We start from the raw sequence: 15,067 nt of genomic DNA on the forward strand, positions 1-15,067 counted from the left end.
TCTGTACAGCACTCGGTGCCACGGTAGGGCACCCACACTCCGCCCCACATGTAAGGCACTCCATGCTAAGGCCCTCCGGACGACACCACAGGAGAGGCACTCCATGCTAAGGCCCTCCGGACGACACCACAGGAGAGGCACTCCATGCTAAGGCCCTCCGGACGACACCACAGGAGAGGCACTCCATGCTAAGGCCCTCCGGACGACACCACAGGAGAGGCACTCCATGCTAAGGCCTCCGGACGACACACAGGAGAGGCACTCATGCTAAGGCCCTCCGGACAACACCACAGGAGAGGCAACTCCATGCTAAGGCCTCCGGACAACACCACAGGAGAGGGGACTCCATGCTAAGGCCCTCCGGACAACACCACAGGAGAGGCACTCATGCTAAGGCCTCCGGACGACACCACAGAGAGGCACTCCTTGCTAAGGCCCTCGGGAGCATGGTTTACCTTGGTCGTGGTGTACAGGTCGGGAGCATGGTTTACCTTGGTCGTGGTGTACAGGTCGGGAGCATGGTTTACCTTGGTCGTGGTGTACAGGTCGGGAGCATGGTTTACCTTGGTCGTGGTGTACAGGTCGGGAGCATGGTTTACCTTGGTCGTGGTGTACAGGTCGGGAGCATGGTTTACCTTGGTCGTGGTGTACAGGTCGGGAGCATGGTTTACCTTGGTCGTGGTGTACAGGTCGGGAGCATGGTTTACCTTGGTCGTGGTGTACAGGTCGGGAGCATGGTTTACCTTGGTCGTGGTGTACAGGTCGGGAGCATGGTTTACCTTGGTCGTGGTGTACAGGTCGGGAGCATGGTTTACCTTGGTCGTGGTGTACAGGTCGGGAGCATGGTTTACCTTGGTCGTGGTGTACAGGTCGGGAGCATGGTTTACCTTGGTCGTGGTGTACAGGTCGGGAGCATGGTTTACCTTGGTCGTGGTGTACAGGTCGGGAGCATGGTTTACCTTGGTCGTGGTGTACAGGTCGGGAGCATGGTTTACCTTGGTCGTGGTGTACAGGTCGGGAGCATGGTTTACCTTGGTCGTGGTGTACAGGTCGGGAGCATGGTTTACCTTGGTCGTGGTGTACAGGTCGGGAGCATGGTTTACCTTGGTCGTGGTGTACAGGTCGGGAGCATGGTTTACCTTGGTCGTGGTGTACAGGTCGGGAGCATGGTTTACCTTGGTCGTGGTGTACAGGTCGGGAGCATGGTTTACCTTGGTCGTGGTGTACAGGTCGGGAGCATGGTTTACCTTGGTCGTGGTGTACAGGTCGGGAGCATGGTTTACCTTGGTCGTGGTGTACAGGTCGGGAGCATGGTTTACCTTGGTCGTGGTGTACAGGTCGGGAGCATGGTTTACCTTGGTCGTGGTGTACAGGTCGGGAGCATGGTTTACCTTGGTCGTGGTGTACAGGTCGGGAGCATGGTTTACCTTGGTCGTGGTGTACAGGTCGGGAGCATGGTTTACCTTGGTCGTGGTGTACAGGTCGGGAGCATGGTTTACCTTGGTCGTGGTGTACAGGTCGGGAGCATGGTTTACCTTGGTCGTGGTGTACAGGTCGGGAGCATGGTTTACCTTGGTCGTGGTGTACAGGTCGGGAGCATGGTTTACCTTGGTCGTGGTGTACAGGTCGGGAGCATGGTTTACCTTGGTCGTGGTGTACAGGTCGGGAGCATGGTTTACCTTGGTCGTGGTGTACAGGTCGGGAGCATGGTTTACCTTGGTCGTGGTGTACAGGTCGGGAGCATGGTTTACCTTGGTCGTGGTGTACAGGTCGGGAGCATGGTTTACCTTGGTCGTGGTGTACAGGTCGGGAGCATGGTTTACCTTGGTCGTGGTGTACAGGTCGGGAGCATGGTTTACCTTGGTCGTGGTGTACAGGTCGGGAGCATGGTTTACCTTGGTCGTGGTGTACAGGTCGGGAGCATGGTTTACCTTGGTCGTGGTGTACAGGTCGGGAGCATGGTTTACCTTGGTCGTGGTGTACAGGTCGGGAGCATGGTTTACCTTGGTCGTGGTGTACAGGTCGGGAGCATGGTTTACCTTGGTCGTGGTGTACAGGTCGGGAGCATGGTTTACCTTGGTCGTGGTGTACAGGTCGGGAGCATGGTTTACCTTGGTCGTGGTGTACAGGTCGGGAGCATGGTTTACCTTGGTCGTGGTGTACAGGTCGGGAGCATGGTTTACCTTGGTCGTGGTGTACAGGTCGGGAGCATGGTTTACCTTGGTCGTGGTGTACAGGTCGGGAGCATGGTTTACCTTGGTCGTGGTGTACAGGTCGGGAGCATGGTTTACCTTGGTCGTGGTGTACAGGTCGGGAGCATGGTTTACCTTGGTCGTGGTGTACAGGTCGGGAGCATGGTTTACCTTGGTCGTGGTGTACAGGTCGGGAGCATGGTTTACCTTGGTCGTGGTGTACAGGTCGGGAGCATGGTTTACCTTGGTCGTGGTGTACAGGTCGGGAGCATGGTTTACCTTGGTCGTGGTGTACAGGTCGGGAGCATGGTTTACCTTGGTCGTGGTGTACAGGTCGGGAGCATGGTTTACCTTGGTCGTGGTGTACAGGTCGGGAGCATGGTTTACCTTGGTCGTGGTGTACAGGTCGGGAGCATGGTTTACCTTGGTCGTGGTGTACAGGTCGGGAGCATGGTTTACCTTGGTCGTGGTGTACAGGTCGGGAGCATGGTTTACCTTGGTCGTGGTGTACAGGTCGGGAGCATGGTTTACCTTGGTCGTGGTGTACAGGTCGGGAGCATGGTTTACCTTGGTCGTGGTGTACAGGTCGGGAGCATGGTTTACCTTGGTCGTGGTGTACAGGTCGGGAGCATGGTTTACCTTGGTCGTGGTGTACAGGTCGGGAGCATGGTTTACCTTGGTCGTGGTGTACAGGTCGGGAGCATGGTTTACCTTGGTCGTGGTGTACAGGTCGGGAGCATGGTTTACCTTGGTCGTGGTGTACAGGTCGGGAGCATGGTTTACCTTGGTCGTGGTGTACAGGTCGGGAGCATGGTTTACCTTGGTCGTGGTGTACAGGTTGGGAGCATGGTTTACCTTGGTCGTGGTGTACAGGTCGGGAGCATGGTTTACCTTGGTCGTGGTGTACAGGTCGGGAGCATGGTTTACCTTGGTCCTGGCGTCCGTCATAAGCATGCCGTCCTTCCACCAGGTGATGGTCGCCGACGGGCGTGACCCGGAAGACTCGCACACGATCTTGTACTGTCGACCCTCCGACAGCGGCGCCGCCTTCGATCCCAGGATCTTCACGTCCAGCGGCGGGACTACAACGTAGGACACACTGGTCAGGTCCACCACACCTCATACTCACCAGCAGACTACTGACTACACACTTATACTTCACTGTGAATGATGATGATGATGATGATGTCACTGATGATGATGATGATGATGATGATGATGTCACACTGTGTGATCATCCTGCTGCTCCGTGGCCTTCCTCATCCTTGATATTTCTCTCATACTTATGGTCACACTGTCCTCATACTTCACACTCACCGTCCTACTAAACTTTCCTCACTATCATACTACCATCATATATGTAACTAGGCAACCCCACACTTCCCTCACACTCATACTTCTGGTGGACTTTAACTTCCCTTCTGTTTATGTACCGTCATACTTGGTGTATGTAGAGTGATGGTGAAGGCTGGTGTACAGGAACAGCAGCAGTATCATGTACACACTGGATCATGATATTAGACTCCTAGTGACGTCACCATAGGTCTTCATCATCACTACACTGACCATCATCATCACTACACTGACATCACTCTATTCACATCGTCACTATACTATCATCACTATACTGTCCATTGTCACTATACTGACCATCATCACTATCACAAATACTGTTGGGCCCAGCGTCCCACCCATGGGAACTTCTCCCCTTACTGTGACTCTGAGAACATAATCAAATATCCGAATCTCTCTCTCTCTCTCTCTCTCTCTCTCTCTCTCTCTCTCTCTCTCTCTCTCTCTCTCATTGCGCGACGTAGCGGCATCACATGTGCTCCAGGCAAAATTTGTTGATTTGCAGATCTTAATTACCGTGGTGCTCGTCATCATGGCTGGTAATGATGCCCTCCACATTAACTGCAGCACTACACACGACACAATATGCTGGCCAGGTCGTTACCCTTCGTGACTGGTGTACGTACACGTCTCTCACGGTCACAAGATGTACGCCAGCATTTGCGTACATGGGAATGGATGTACACACGAGAATAGCAGGAATGTGTAGAAGTGTATGTGATGGTTTGGTCGTGGTCATGTACCTGGTCCCCATTGGTATAGGGATCGCCCGCGCGTGCGCACACACACACACACACATACACACACACACACACACACACACACACACACACACACTAGACAGACAGACAGACAGACGGTAACTAACAGCTCATGTCTAGCGTGACGGCGGCTGCCAGCGGGACAGAGAGGTTGGAGTTGGAGGCCTTGCAGGTCAGGACCAGGTAGAGGTCACTCCGGGTCAGGGCGGGCAAGGTCAGCGTGTTCACCGTGACCTGGGCGCTCTGCTCCTCGATGACGTCATCCAGTAGGGTATCCTCGTTCCACCAGGTCACGTGAGGCGCAGGTCGACCTAGCAGGTGGGGAGAGAGGGGTCATGAGACAGATCAGGTGGACCTGGAGACGGGTCAGATGTACGACCTGAGTCCAGGTCAGGTGGAGGTGTGGACACCTCACAATGCAGATAACCCTAACAACAACACATCACTCGCTTTAAGACAGTCATAACAAGTTGTTATCATCACCGTATCTACATGCGTCACCCACACTCTTGTCTTTCCCATCAACAAATGAGAAAGAGAAAACAAATCTCGTTTATAATTGTCATTCCTGGTATCCTGTAGTACCAGTACCAGGTAGTGTCAGTAGTACCAGTACCAGGTAGTGTCAGTAGTACCAGTACCAGGTAGTGTCAGTAGTACCAGTACCAGGTAGTGTCAGTAGTACCAGTACCAGGTAGTGTCAGTAGTACCAGTACCAAGGTGGAAGAAAATGGTATGAGTACCTCGGCGCTTCCCCACTTGAGGTCAGAGGTTAGGAAGTCGAGGACCACAACAGCTGTTCAATAATCCGATCAATGGCTCTCTCTTCCGTGCCCCGTGACTCAGCAACACCACCACCACACCACCACCACACCACCACAACACCACCACACCACCACCACCACCACCACCACACTTATCTACATCCTGATTAACCTTATCTGTTGCTCTTCAGGAAACACAGGTGAGCCTTCTGTGGTACTCTGACCTACTGGTGCGTTCCTTGTTCCCTGGTGAGCCTAGTGTGGTTCCTTGTTCCCTGGTGAGCCTAGTGTGGTTCCTTGTTCCCTGGTGAGCCTAGTGTGGTTCCTTGTTCCCTGGTGAGCCTAGTGTGGTTCCTTGTTCCCTGGTGAGCCTAGTGTGGTTCCTTGTTCCCTGGTGAGCCTAGTGTGGTTCCTTGTTCCCTGGTGAGCCTAGTGTGGTTCCTTGTTCCCTGGTGAGCCTAGTGTGGTTCCTTGTTCCCTGGTGAGCCTAGTGTGGTTCCTTGTTCCCTGGTGAGCCTAGTGTGGTTCCTTGTTCCCTGGTGAGCCAGGGAACACACTGGTAGGTAACCTCACCAGGCTTGAGACGACTTACCTACTGTGCATCACAATATCTATAACACACCGTAACCTTGTACTCAAAGGTCGTACCGTCGTGCTAATGGGTCGTACCGTCGTGCCCATGGGTCGTACCGTCGAGCCCATGGGTCGTACCGTCGTGCGCATGGGTCGTACCGTCGTGCCCATGGGTCGTACCGTCGTGCGCATGGGTCGTAGCGTCCGCCGTGTTCAAGGATCGTACCGTCGTGCCACGATACACGACCCTGAGGGCAATGACCCAGGACCACCAGGGTAACGACCCTTGAGTGCCACGCTGGGTAATTAGCCAACATAATATGGTTGATTGCCAGGTGGGTAATGAAAAGATGATTGGTCGACGCGTGGACGGTTACCCAGAGGATGTGGGAGAGAGAGAGAGAGAGAGAGAGAGAGAGAGAGAGAGAGAGAGAGAGAGAGAGAGAGAGAGAGAGAGAGAGAGAGAGAGAGAGAGTCAGTATTTACACTACACCGGCGGTGTAGGTAACCATTTTTCGGTGAGTGCAATACACAGATCCTAAAGTGTATCATGAATGGGTTGGCTGAGATCCTCAAGTACACACACTTACACTGAACAAGAGGCACTTATGTTGTAAGTACTTCAACGTTGAAGGTGAGTGCTTGTTATCAGTTGCCTGAGTGATAAGACGGAGGAGCCGTCTGAGGTGAAAATAAGGATAACAAACACCGGTGATACGGTAAGGTGAGCTGGAGGTGTGGGTCACTGCTGGGCCACGGAGGGAGGCAGGTGCGTACTGACACAATATATGGAAAATAACAATGAGATAGATAGACATTGATGGATGTAGAGATAGACAGACAGATGCATAGGTTGACAGAGAGACAGATAGATAGATAGATAGATTGATAGATAGATAGGTAGATAGGTAGATAGACAGACAGATAGGTGAATAGATAGATAGATAGATAGACAGACAGACAGATAGATAGATAGATAGATAGATAGATAGATACATACATACATACATACATACATAGGCAAATAGATAGATATTTACATACATACATACATACATAGGCAGATAGATAGTTGAGGCTGGCCTTCATCAGATGTTTTAAGTTCGTGTTTGGTTTACCGGTTTAATATTAAGTCACGTCCGACGAGGACTACTTCAGTCATGCTGCTTCCTGCAGAAGCCATGACTGCCTCACTGTTGAGGCGCCTCCCCTCCCAGCCACTCCACCCACCCGCTGCGCCAAGTGTCAAAACAAGGGTGAAGAGGCGGTACGCTAGGGTCGATAACCACTGTGGTCATGAATGGGAGACTGACCCCTGCCCGGTGATGCTTGAGATAGATAGATATAGGGAGGGAGGGAGAGAGAGAGAGAGAGAGAGAGAGAGAGAGAGAGAGAGAGAGAGAGAGAGAGAGAGAGAGAGAGATGCGCAAATTAATACCGCCACTTGAAAATCTCGTAAAACTGATTCAAAGAAAACACTCTGGACTCAACGACTTCTTCCTGTTTCTCTTATAACTTTGCTCCCCACAAGGCCAGAGAGAGAGAGAGAGAGAGAGAGAGAGAGAGAGAGAGAGAGAGAGAGAGAGAGAGAGAGAGAGAGAATCATACATGAAGCGATCTTGGCGTTTTCCCGGAAAGAGAGAAGAGGAGCACTTATCTGTGTTATCTTACTGCACCACACACTAGCAGTATTGCCCCTCCTGGACGTCGTTCTTTCTGGCTGGAATGAAAGAAAATGTATTTCTGCAATCACATTTTTGTTTGCCGTTTCCCTCTCAGCGAGGTAGCGCCAGGATCAGATGAGCAAATGGCCTCATCCGCTCACACTCAGTCTCTAGCTGTCATGTATAATGCACCGAAACCACAGCTCCCTATCCACATCCAGGCCCCACACACCTTCCATGGTTACCCTTACTGCCTCACATGCTCTGGTTCAGCCCACGTCATCCCCTGTATACCACATAGTTCCAAATGGTTTTTCCTCTCTTTTCAATCAGTATATACCCAAACTGATGAAGTGTTCGTCTGACAAACAAAGAATTTTGTAGTCTTTACCCAAACAACATAGTCAAATCTTAATTGATTCTGTTTGCAAAAAACTTCTTAAATTTGTCTTAAAATTTTAGCTACAGATTTCAAGTTTCATAAGATTTCTTCTTGCAGCCTTACTGACTTGTGTGTCAAAAAATTTCCATAATTCATATTGTAGAATTTATTCAGAATTTTGATGATCTTTATGTAATTACTGGCAAGGTTTTCCTCCCTGAGAGACGAGTGATTTAATCTGCTTGCCCCCCCTCTAACCACTTCATATCGTAGATTTCTTGGAACTGGAATTAGTTTTGTAGACTTTGTACGTACTTGTTCAAGGTTTTATTCTCCCCTTTTCGTAGCGGAAGGACCAGCACTGGGCTGCATGCTGAAGGTGTGGTCGTACCAACCCGTCGCAATGAGTTATTCTGGTGTGTTGTGTGTGATGTTGGTGACTGTAGAACCGAACATTCGGTTCGATATATTGGTGTTGCACTGCGCCGGTGTAGTGCGCGTTAGCTCATCACTGATAGCAACTCGAAGGTACTTGTCTTCATTTACTCTGCATAGCTGATATCCAGGCATTTTATAGCCTCGTTTTATATTCTCATCTCTAGAGGGCATAATTTTTTAATCGTATACGGTAAATAATATTTGCTATTTGTCTGACCATTCTTCTGATATGCTATGATCTAGCTGGATCACTTGTCCTCCTCTCATAACCTATCTCTTAGTTTCGTATCAACAGGTAATTTTGAGATCGTATTATTGAGATCCAGTTCTACATCGCTTATATATATATATTACCAAACAGAATGGGACGAAGGACCGATCCCTGTGGCATTCCACTTGTCACCTTGAGCCACTACACCTTCATCTTTCCCAGTGAGTCAGTCGCAAAGTGCGTTCATGTATTTCGTCTTCTGTGCCACGCCTTTGCAGCTGATGCAGTACTTTCTTGCGTGGTACATTGTCGAATGCCATTTGAAAATCCAGGTATATTAAATATGAAGGTACTACCGAGTGCCAGTTCTCGTATGTGTTACAGAAAATGTCTGTTGAATCTGCAGAACAGGATCTGAAATGGCGGTGGCCATGATGAGTGTGTGTTATGTGTATACAATTTTTCGGTATATTTTTTTCTTGTGAGAGCACAAGGTGAGGCTGCTGGGCCATGATTTTAAGTATGTTCCTCATCTCTTTCCTCACGTCTTGTATACAAGCAATGCAGACGTTAACAGGTGACCTTTCTCAGTTTCGACTCACTTGGTTTCTTATGTTGCCTTCGTAATTTACCAGCTGAACTCACAGTACAGTCTGCTGGCGTGTATGTCAGATGGTCGTCGCTCATCCTTCCCTTCACATTTAAGTTTTCGTCATATCAACATGAGAAAAAATGTTGTTATTGAGGTCTATGTATAAATCTTGGATCGTCTGTACAGAATTGGTGGCCTTGGTAAGTGTGTTTGTCATATCCTATATCATCGCCACAGATTTTTCATTGTCAGTGGTTTTCTTGTATATTTGATATTCTGTCTTTGCCTTACGTACCTAAAGAATTTCTTGTGAATATATATATATTTATCACTTCGGAAAGTTCATTTGTCATGTTTCTTCTATATTTGTGTTCTGCATTGCCTCTGCATATTGATGACGAATTCTTGCTGATGTTCATATTTTTATGTTAACAACATGAATATCTTGTACGTCTTTACTGACGGCGAATCACTGCTCCCTTTACTGTCCCAGTTATCCAGGTGGGGTGCCAGCTTATATTCGCTTCTTATTTTTATCTTTCTTACAATGTTTTAACTTTCAGGAAACATTTTTTTTTGTTTCGTTTTGAAATTATTCCACAAATTCATCCTCCGTATGAAGAGCAAGATGTATTCTGTCGCTCAGACCAGTCATGTAAAGTTTGATCCTTGGACTGTGTTCAGATCTTGTGTTTATTTTCGTGGTGGATGACGATGTGGTCGCCCTTTGCCACAAGCTTCACCTGCCTGGTGGGAGTTGACTACCTTCCTGTGTGTGGTGAGAGCCAGGTCAACCAACTTGCCTCCGCCAAGTGTATAATTCACCTGGCTCAGTGATGGCCTTCAGTCAGGTTGATTAACCTCTTCTCCCAGTTGATCACCTGCGTCTCTGTGTGTTCCAGCCTTCACTAAGACTGTCACCCACCATTATAACTCCCACTGTTGTTTACACTTCAGTTGGTCGTTGTTGTAGAGAACGAGTCCATTTTCTTCCTTCTTTGTGATAGGTGTGGGGATCCCACATACCTAGGTCAGCTCAGTGACCTTTGATTGACCCAGTCGGCCTCTGGGCTACGTAGGTATCCTTTATCTTGGCCCCAGTACCACAAGCTCCCCCCAGTACCACAAGCTCCCCCAGTACCACAGTACAGTAGTCCACCTCGCCCTGATGTCTTACACGAGGATTTACAACCAGTATGATACCAGGGTCGTGCCCGGACATGACCCTCGAGTGTACTGTGTTGGGTGGGCGCCTCCGTAGCCTGACCACCTCCTGTGGTCACCATCTGGGTCGATCAGTTGTCTCAGATGTGAACCTTCCTGGAAGATATATGACCACTGCAAAATCTCATGAAAACTTCATGCCAAGAAAACATTCCGTATTGATCCACCTCCTCCGGTCTCTCTAACATGTCTTACACATCCAGGTGAGAAATAGATAGATAGATAGATAGATACAGAGAGAGAGAGAGAGAGAGAGAGAGAGAGAGAGAGAGAGAGAGAGAGAGAGAGAGAGAGAGAGAGAGAGAGAAGAAAGGTAACAGAAGGCCACATCTTCAAAGGCAAGGGTCAACAGCTGTTACCATTAGGGGAAAAGTCTTTTAGTGTTCCACGTTTGTTGATAGTCACGTCACCAGCAGTCTCCTCACATCCTCTCTCTCTCTCTCTCTCTCTCTCTCTCTCTCTCTCTCTCTCTCTCTCTCTCTCTCTCTCTCTCTCTCTCTCTCTCTCTCCCCCCCCAGTACTCACCATTGTCCACCCTACAGTGGAGACTGAGTGACGCGCCAACTGGATACGGTCCTATGACCCCGCTCACCTCCACACCCGCCTCGCTCACCACCCGGATCTTCTTGGGAGGCACTGCCGGCAGAACGAGGTCAGAGGTCAGGAGGCGACACGAGGTCACACAGAGATGACTAGGTACAGTGCAGGTCACTTGAGAAAGGGTGGGGGTGTCATGCAAGATAGGGCTAGGTCAGGTTAAGTCAGGTCACAGGAGAAGTGGACACTGGTATAGTGATAATAATAATGCTAATGATAATAGTAATGATGATGATGATAATCATAATAATAATAATAATAATAATAATAATAATAATAACAATAATGATAATGATAAGAATAATAATAATTGATTATAATAATAATTGATTATGATAATGATAATATTGATAATGATAATATAATGATAATTACTACTACTACTTATGATGACCTACTTGACCAAGCATCAAGACCATATAAGTGTACTGTGTATACAGACACGTGTACGTGGATCAGGATCGTCCAATGTGCACACACACGTGTGGCTGTAGTACCATGACGTAACTAGCTGTTGTGGAATTACATTTGAACTGCTCAAAAGTATGAAAATAATTACGTTTAGCTTCAGTTACGATTACTGATCGGTCCAAGCTTAACCTGACCCCTAGCGGCGGTGAGGCGGACCACGGTAGCGGAGGTCCACCTCACAGCAGCTGGCTGGCTCATGTTTACTCGCTAATCAAGATCATTTTTATGCTAAAATCTCAAGCGGGTCAGGCAGGCCGCATTCGTGCATGACCTGTACACTTGAGGACGCTTGTGAGAGGTCAGGGATGAAGGTAATTTGATGGTAGAGGGTAATTAAGACGAGTTCAGACGGTAATTAGTAGAGAGGAAGTGACGGGCACGTGGACACATGACTGTGATTCCTACCGTCACGTAACGTAACGAGGCTTGAGGTATGTACCAGTGAGGGACGTGTGACCTGCAGCTGGTGACCTGAGGAGGATGCTGGGGGGGGGGGGGGTTAGTGTGTGGTGTGTCTGGGTCTTGCTGCCGTTCCGGGTGTGTCATTACACATGTAGGGAAGGGCTTAAACATGGGGTCATGGATGAAGAGATGGCATGGATTGATCTCCTGCAGGAGGCACTGATGGCCTGGGATTATAGGACTGTGATCAGGTCAGGTCAGCTTTTTTTTTATGGTGTGATCATGTCATCCTCCACTGAATTGGTCGTATGACATGGTGCGACCGTACCATCCTCCACTGAACTGGTCGTATGACATGGTGCGACCGTACCATCCTCCACTGAACTGGTCGTATGACATGGTGCGACCGCACCATCCTCCACTGAACACAGTTTGTGAGCTACTAACTGGCCACCTCCCTGAGGGGTCTGACGTCATGAAGTTAATGGAATAACTGGTATTATACTCGTCATCACTGGGAATGACCTAGTGTGAGTTACAAAGGAATTTGTTCCCACACATAAGGCAGGTCAGTCCAGGGCCGCTGTCCTGTCCGTTCTGGGAAGTCCCGCCCGCCCGGAGGGGAATTTATATCTTTTGTTCCTGGTATTTATATAGATTTGTTGACCCTTTCCTCAGGGGTGTGGAGGGTGGGTCAAGACACCTCCTCGTGTGCTGCAGCGAGACAATGGTTCTCTCTTCCGGGGAGAGAGTTACCACAGGGAAGGATGAACGGCTGGGTTTACTGTGAACCGGTTGGCTGCCTCGTCCGGGATTCGATTCCCGTGCACATTGGATTGGTGGGTTGCAGGCTACCCACTACATCACGGAAGTGTGTTGATGTGTACATATGTAGAGATATGTGAGTGAGGCTGTGTGTGACTATATGTATGGGTGTGTGATGGTGTGAACGTGTATGTATGGATAATTGTGTATATATATGTATGTGTGCGCGCGCGTGCGTGCGTGTATATGTCGGCACAATTACACACACACACATGATTTTACTGCCACATCCTGACGTCATCATCACTACGCCTTTACGTCATCATCACTACGTCCTGACGTCATCACATGAAGAGACTTACTGTACACCAGTAATTGGAAGATCCTGGACAGGTCATGACCACACGCTGACCTGACCCGTCCAGCGACGATCTCCCGGAAATAATATATATATATATACCACGACCTACCATGACCTTCATCTCCTGCCAATTTAAAGTTTACGCTTGAGATAATTTCTTCATAAAACCTGAAAGTGTTGGAAAAGTTATGAGTCTTTAATTATGGTTAGAAAAGGCGACCGATTCTGGCGTCACCACAAGTTGTGAAAAAACTGTGTGTCAGTTCAGGGAAAGGTCAGATAGATAGATATAGATAGATAGACATGTACATAGATAGATAGACAGATCATGAGAATAGAGACAGGTGGATGAGTAGGTAGCTAGATAGACAATGAGGCTACTGACCTATGACCTTGAGGTTGACCCTGACGTTCCTGGTGGGGGCTGACCTGAAGTCGACCCTGCAGCGGTACTCGTCCTGGTCAGAGGAGGTGACGGGGCTGAGCACCAGACCTGGCGGGTCTGAGGACAGGTCAAAGTAGGCCCTGGAGCCCAGTGTCTCCTGGTTGTACCAATGCTGTACTCTCCGCACGGGTCCATTACGACCATCAATGCTGCCGGGGACACATACTCACCTGGTTTACATGGCTTTAACTTCATGCCCTAAGTGGGTTTACCTGCTTAGTTTACATCTATGGTTTACATAAGTTTACCTGCTTGGTTTACATGGGTTTACCTGTTTGGTTTACATTGGTTTACCTGCTTGGTTTACATTAGATTACCTGCTTGGTTTACATTGGTGTACCTGCTTGACCCACATTGGTGTACCTGCTTGATATACACTGCGCACCTCGTTGGTTTACATTAGTATGCCATGGCGGCTTATATAAGTTTACCTGCTTTAATTAAAGTGACTTACTCAGTGCAGTGTTATTGTACGTGTTGGTTATAGTGTAATTCTTGTGAGTTATGATCTACTGATTGTGAACCACAAGATTCAAAATATACAACAAATAGTAATTTATTATTGATAATTGATTATTGATTGTGAATTGAAGAATCTCATCAAAGCCAAATTATTCATAAATTGCTGCATATTTTGAAGACAGAAACATCCTTCAATGTTGACTGATAAAACAGATGTAAAAAGTTATTTAGAAAATTACTTTGAAGGAGAAAAAAAAATGGTGGATTTTGTTGAAAAAAATCGGTTCAAAAATTGATTGAAAAAATTGGAGGCAAATTTGACGTGAAAAATGTCTTACTGTATATTGCATGTATGTCTTACTGTATGTTGCATGTATGTCTTACTGTATGTTGCATGTATGTTTAGGAAGGAAGGTATCATGGCTTGTTAAGTACAACCATACAATTTATATAAAAAAAATATTGTGTTCTTCATATCTGAAAAAGTAAACAACTTTATTGTTGCACTTAAATACATCTGATGGACCTGAAACTTGACTGAAACATCTGATGGACCTGAAACTTGACTGAAACATCTGATGGACCTGAAACTTGACTGAAACATCTGATGGACCTGAAACTTGACTGAAACATCTGATGGACCTGAAACTTGACTGAAACATCTGATGGACCTGAAACTTGACTGAAACATCTGATGGACATGAAACTTGACTGAAACTGACTCAAGTGCGAGTGACTATTGTTTTCATCGCTTGTTACCCCATTGTTAATGGTTTGGTGTAGAAAATGGTTTCTTGTGATGTAGAATATAATGTGGAAAAGTGTGTGTATGTGTGTGTGTGTGTGTGTGTGTGTGTGTAAGACAATAAAACACAGTGATGAAACACAAAGTCAGGATCACAAGGCAACATGGAACACAAAGAGAAGTTCTGCCAGAAACACAACTGCAACTCAACATACGATTCCCTTCACAACACAGACTCGTCATCACATGATGAATTACTTTGATGCTTTTAAGAAAGTGTAAGTAATTATCCCAAGCAGAGAACTCAAAAAATCATCCTTGACAGTTTTTGATGATGATGCAAACTTGGCCACTGTGCTGGTCATTAGCCTAATTACCTCCCCCCTCCCCCCACCTCCCCCACCTTAACTGTATAATGAACTTCGTATTATAATGTAATTTGAGACAACGTAATGATTAATGGTGAACAACCGAGTGAGATATCCTCAGATAATCACCAATGATCATATTAATCATCTGGCGCCACATTAATCTCTCCACTAAATTGGTTTATCAAGAAGAATTTTAAGGAATTTATTTTGACGTTTATGATAAACATCGCTTTAAGTTCTGGGTACGACGGTACGACCTTTGAGCACGACGACTTGACCTGAGGCACGACAGTA

At 47.6% G+C, this 15,067-nt stretch overlaps 1 protein-coding gene across 1 annotated transcript in view; it reads right to left on the minus strand.

The window, feature by feature from the left end:
- Positions 1–15,067, minus strand: part of LOC139766190 (neural cell adhesion molecule 2-like) — a 67,821-nt gene that overhangs the window by 14,436 nt on the left and 38,318 nt on the right. Inside the window, exons 3-6 of the mRNA XM_071694462.1 lie at positions 13,136–13,344; positions 10,680–10,790; positions 4,414–4,617; positions 3,027–3,274 (exon numbers count right to left, since the gene is read on the minus strand). Coding sequence (XP_071550563.1) covers positions 3,027–3,274; positions 4,414–4,617; positions 10,680–10,790; positions 13,136–13,344 — 772 coding nt within the window. The remainder of the gene's footprint in view (positions 1–3,026; positions 3,275–4,413; positions 4,618–10,679; positions 10,791–13,135; positions 13,345–15,067) is intronic.

The sequence above is a fragment of the Panulirus ornatus genome, chromosome 57 (genome assembly GCF_036320965.1).
Source record: "Panulirus ornatus isolate Po-2019 chromosome 57, ASM3632096v1, whole genome shotgun sequence".
Taxonomy (NCBI): domain Eukaryota; kingdom Metazoa; phylum Arthropoda; class Malacostraca; order Decapoda; family Palinuridae; genus Panulirus; species Panulirus ornatus.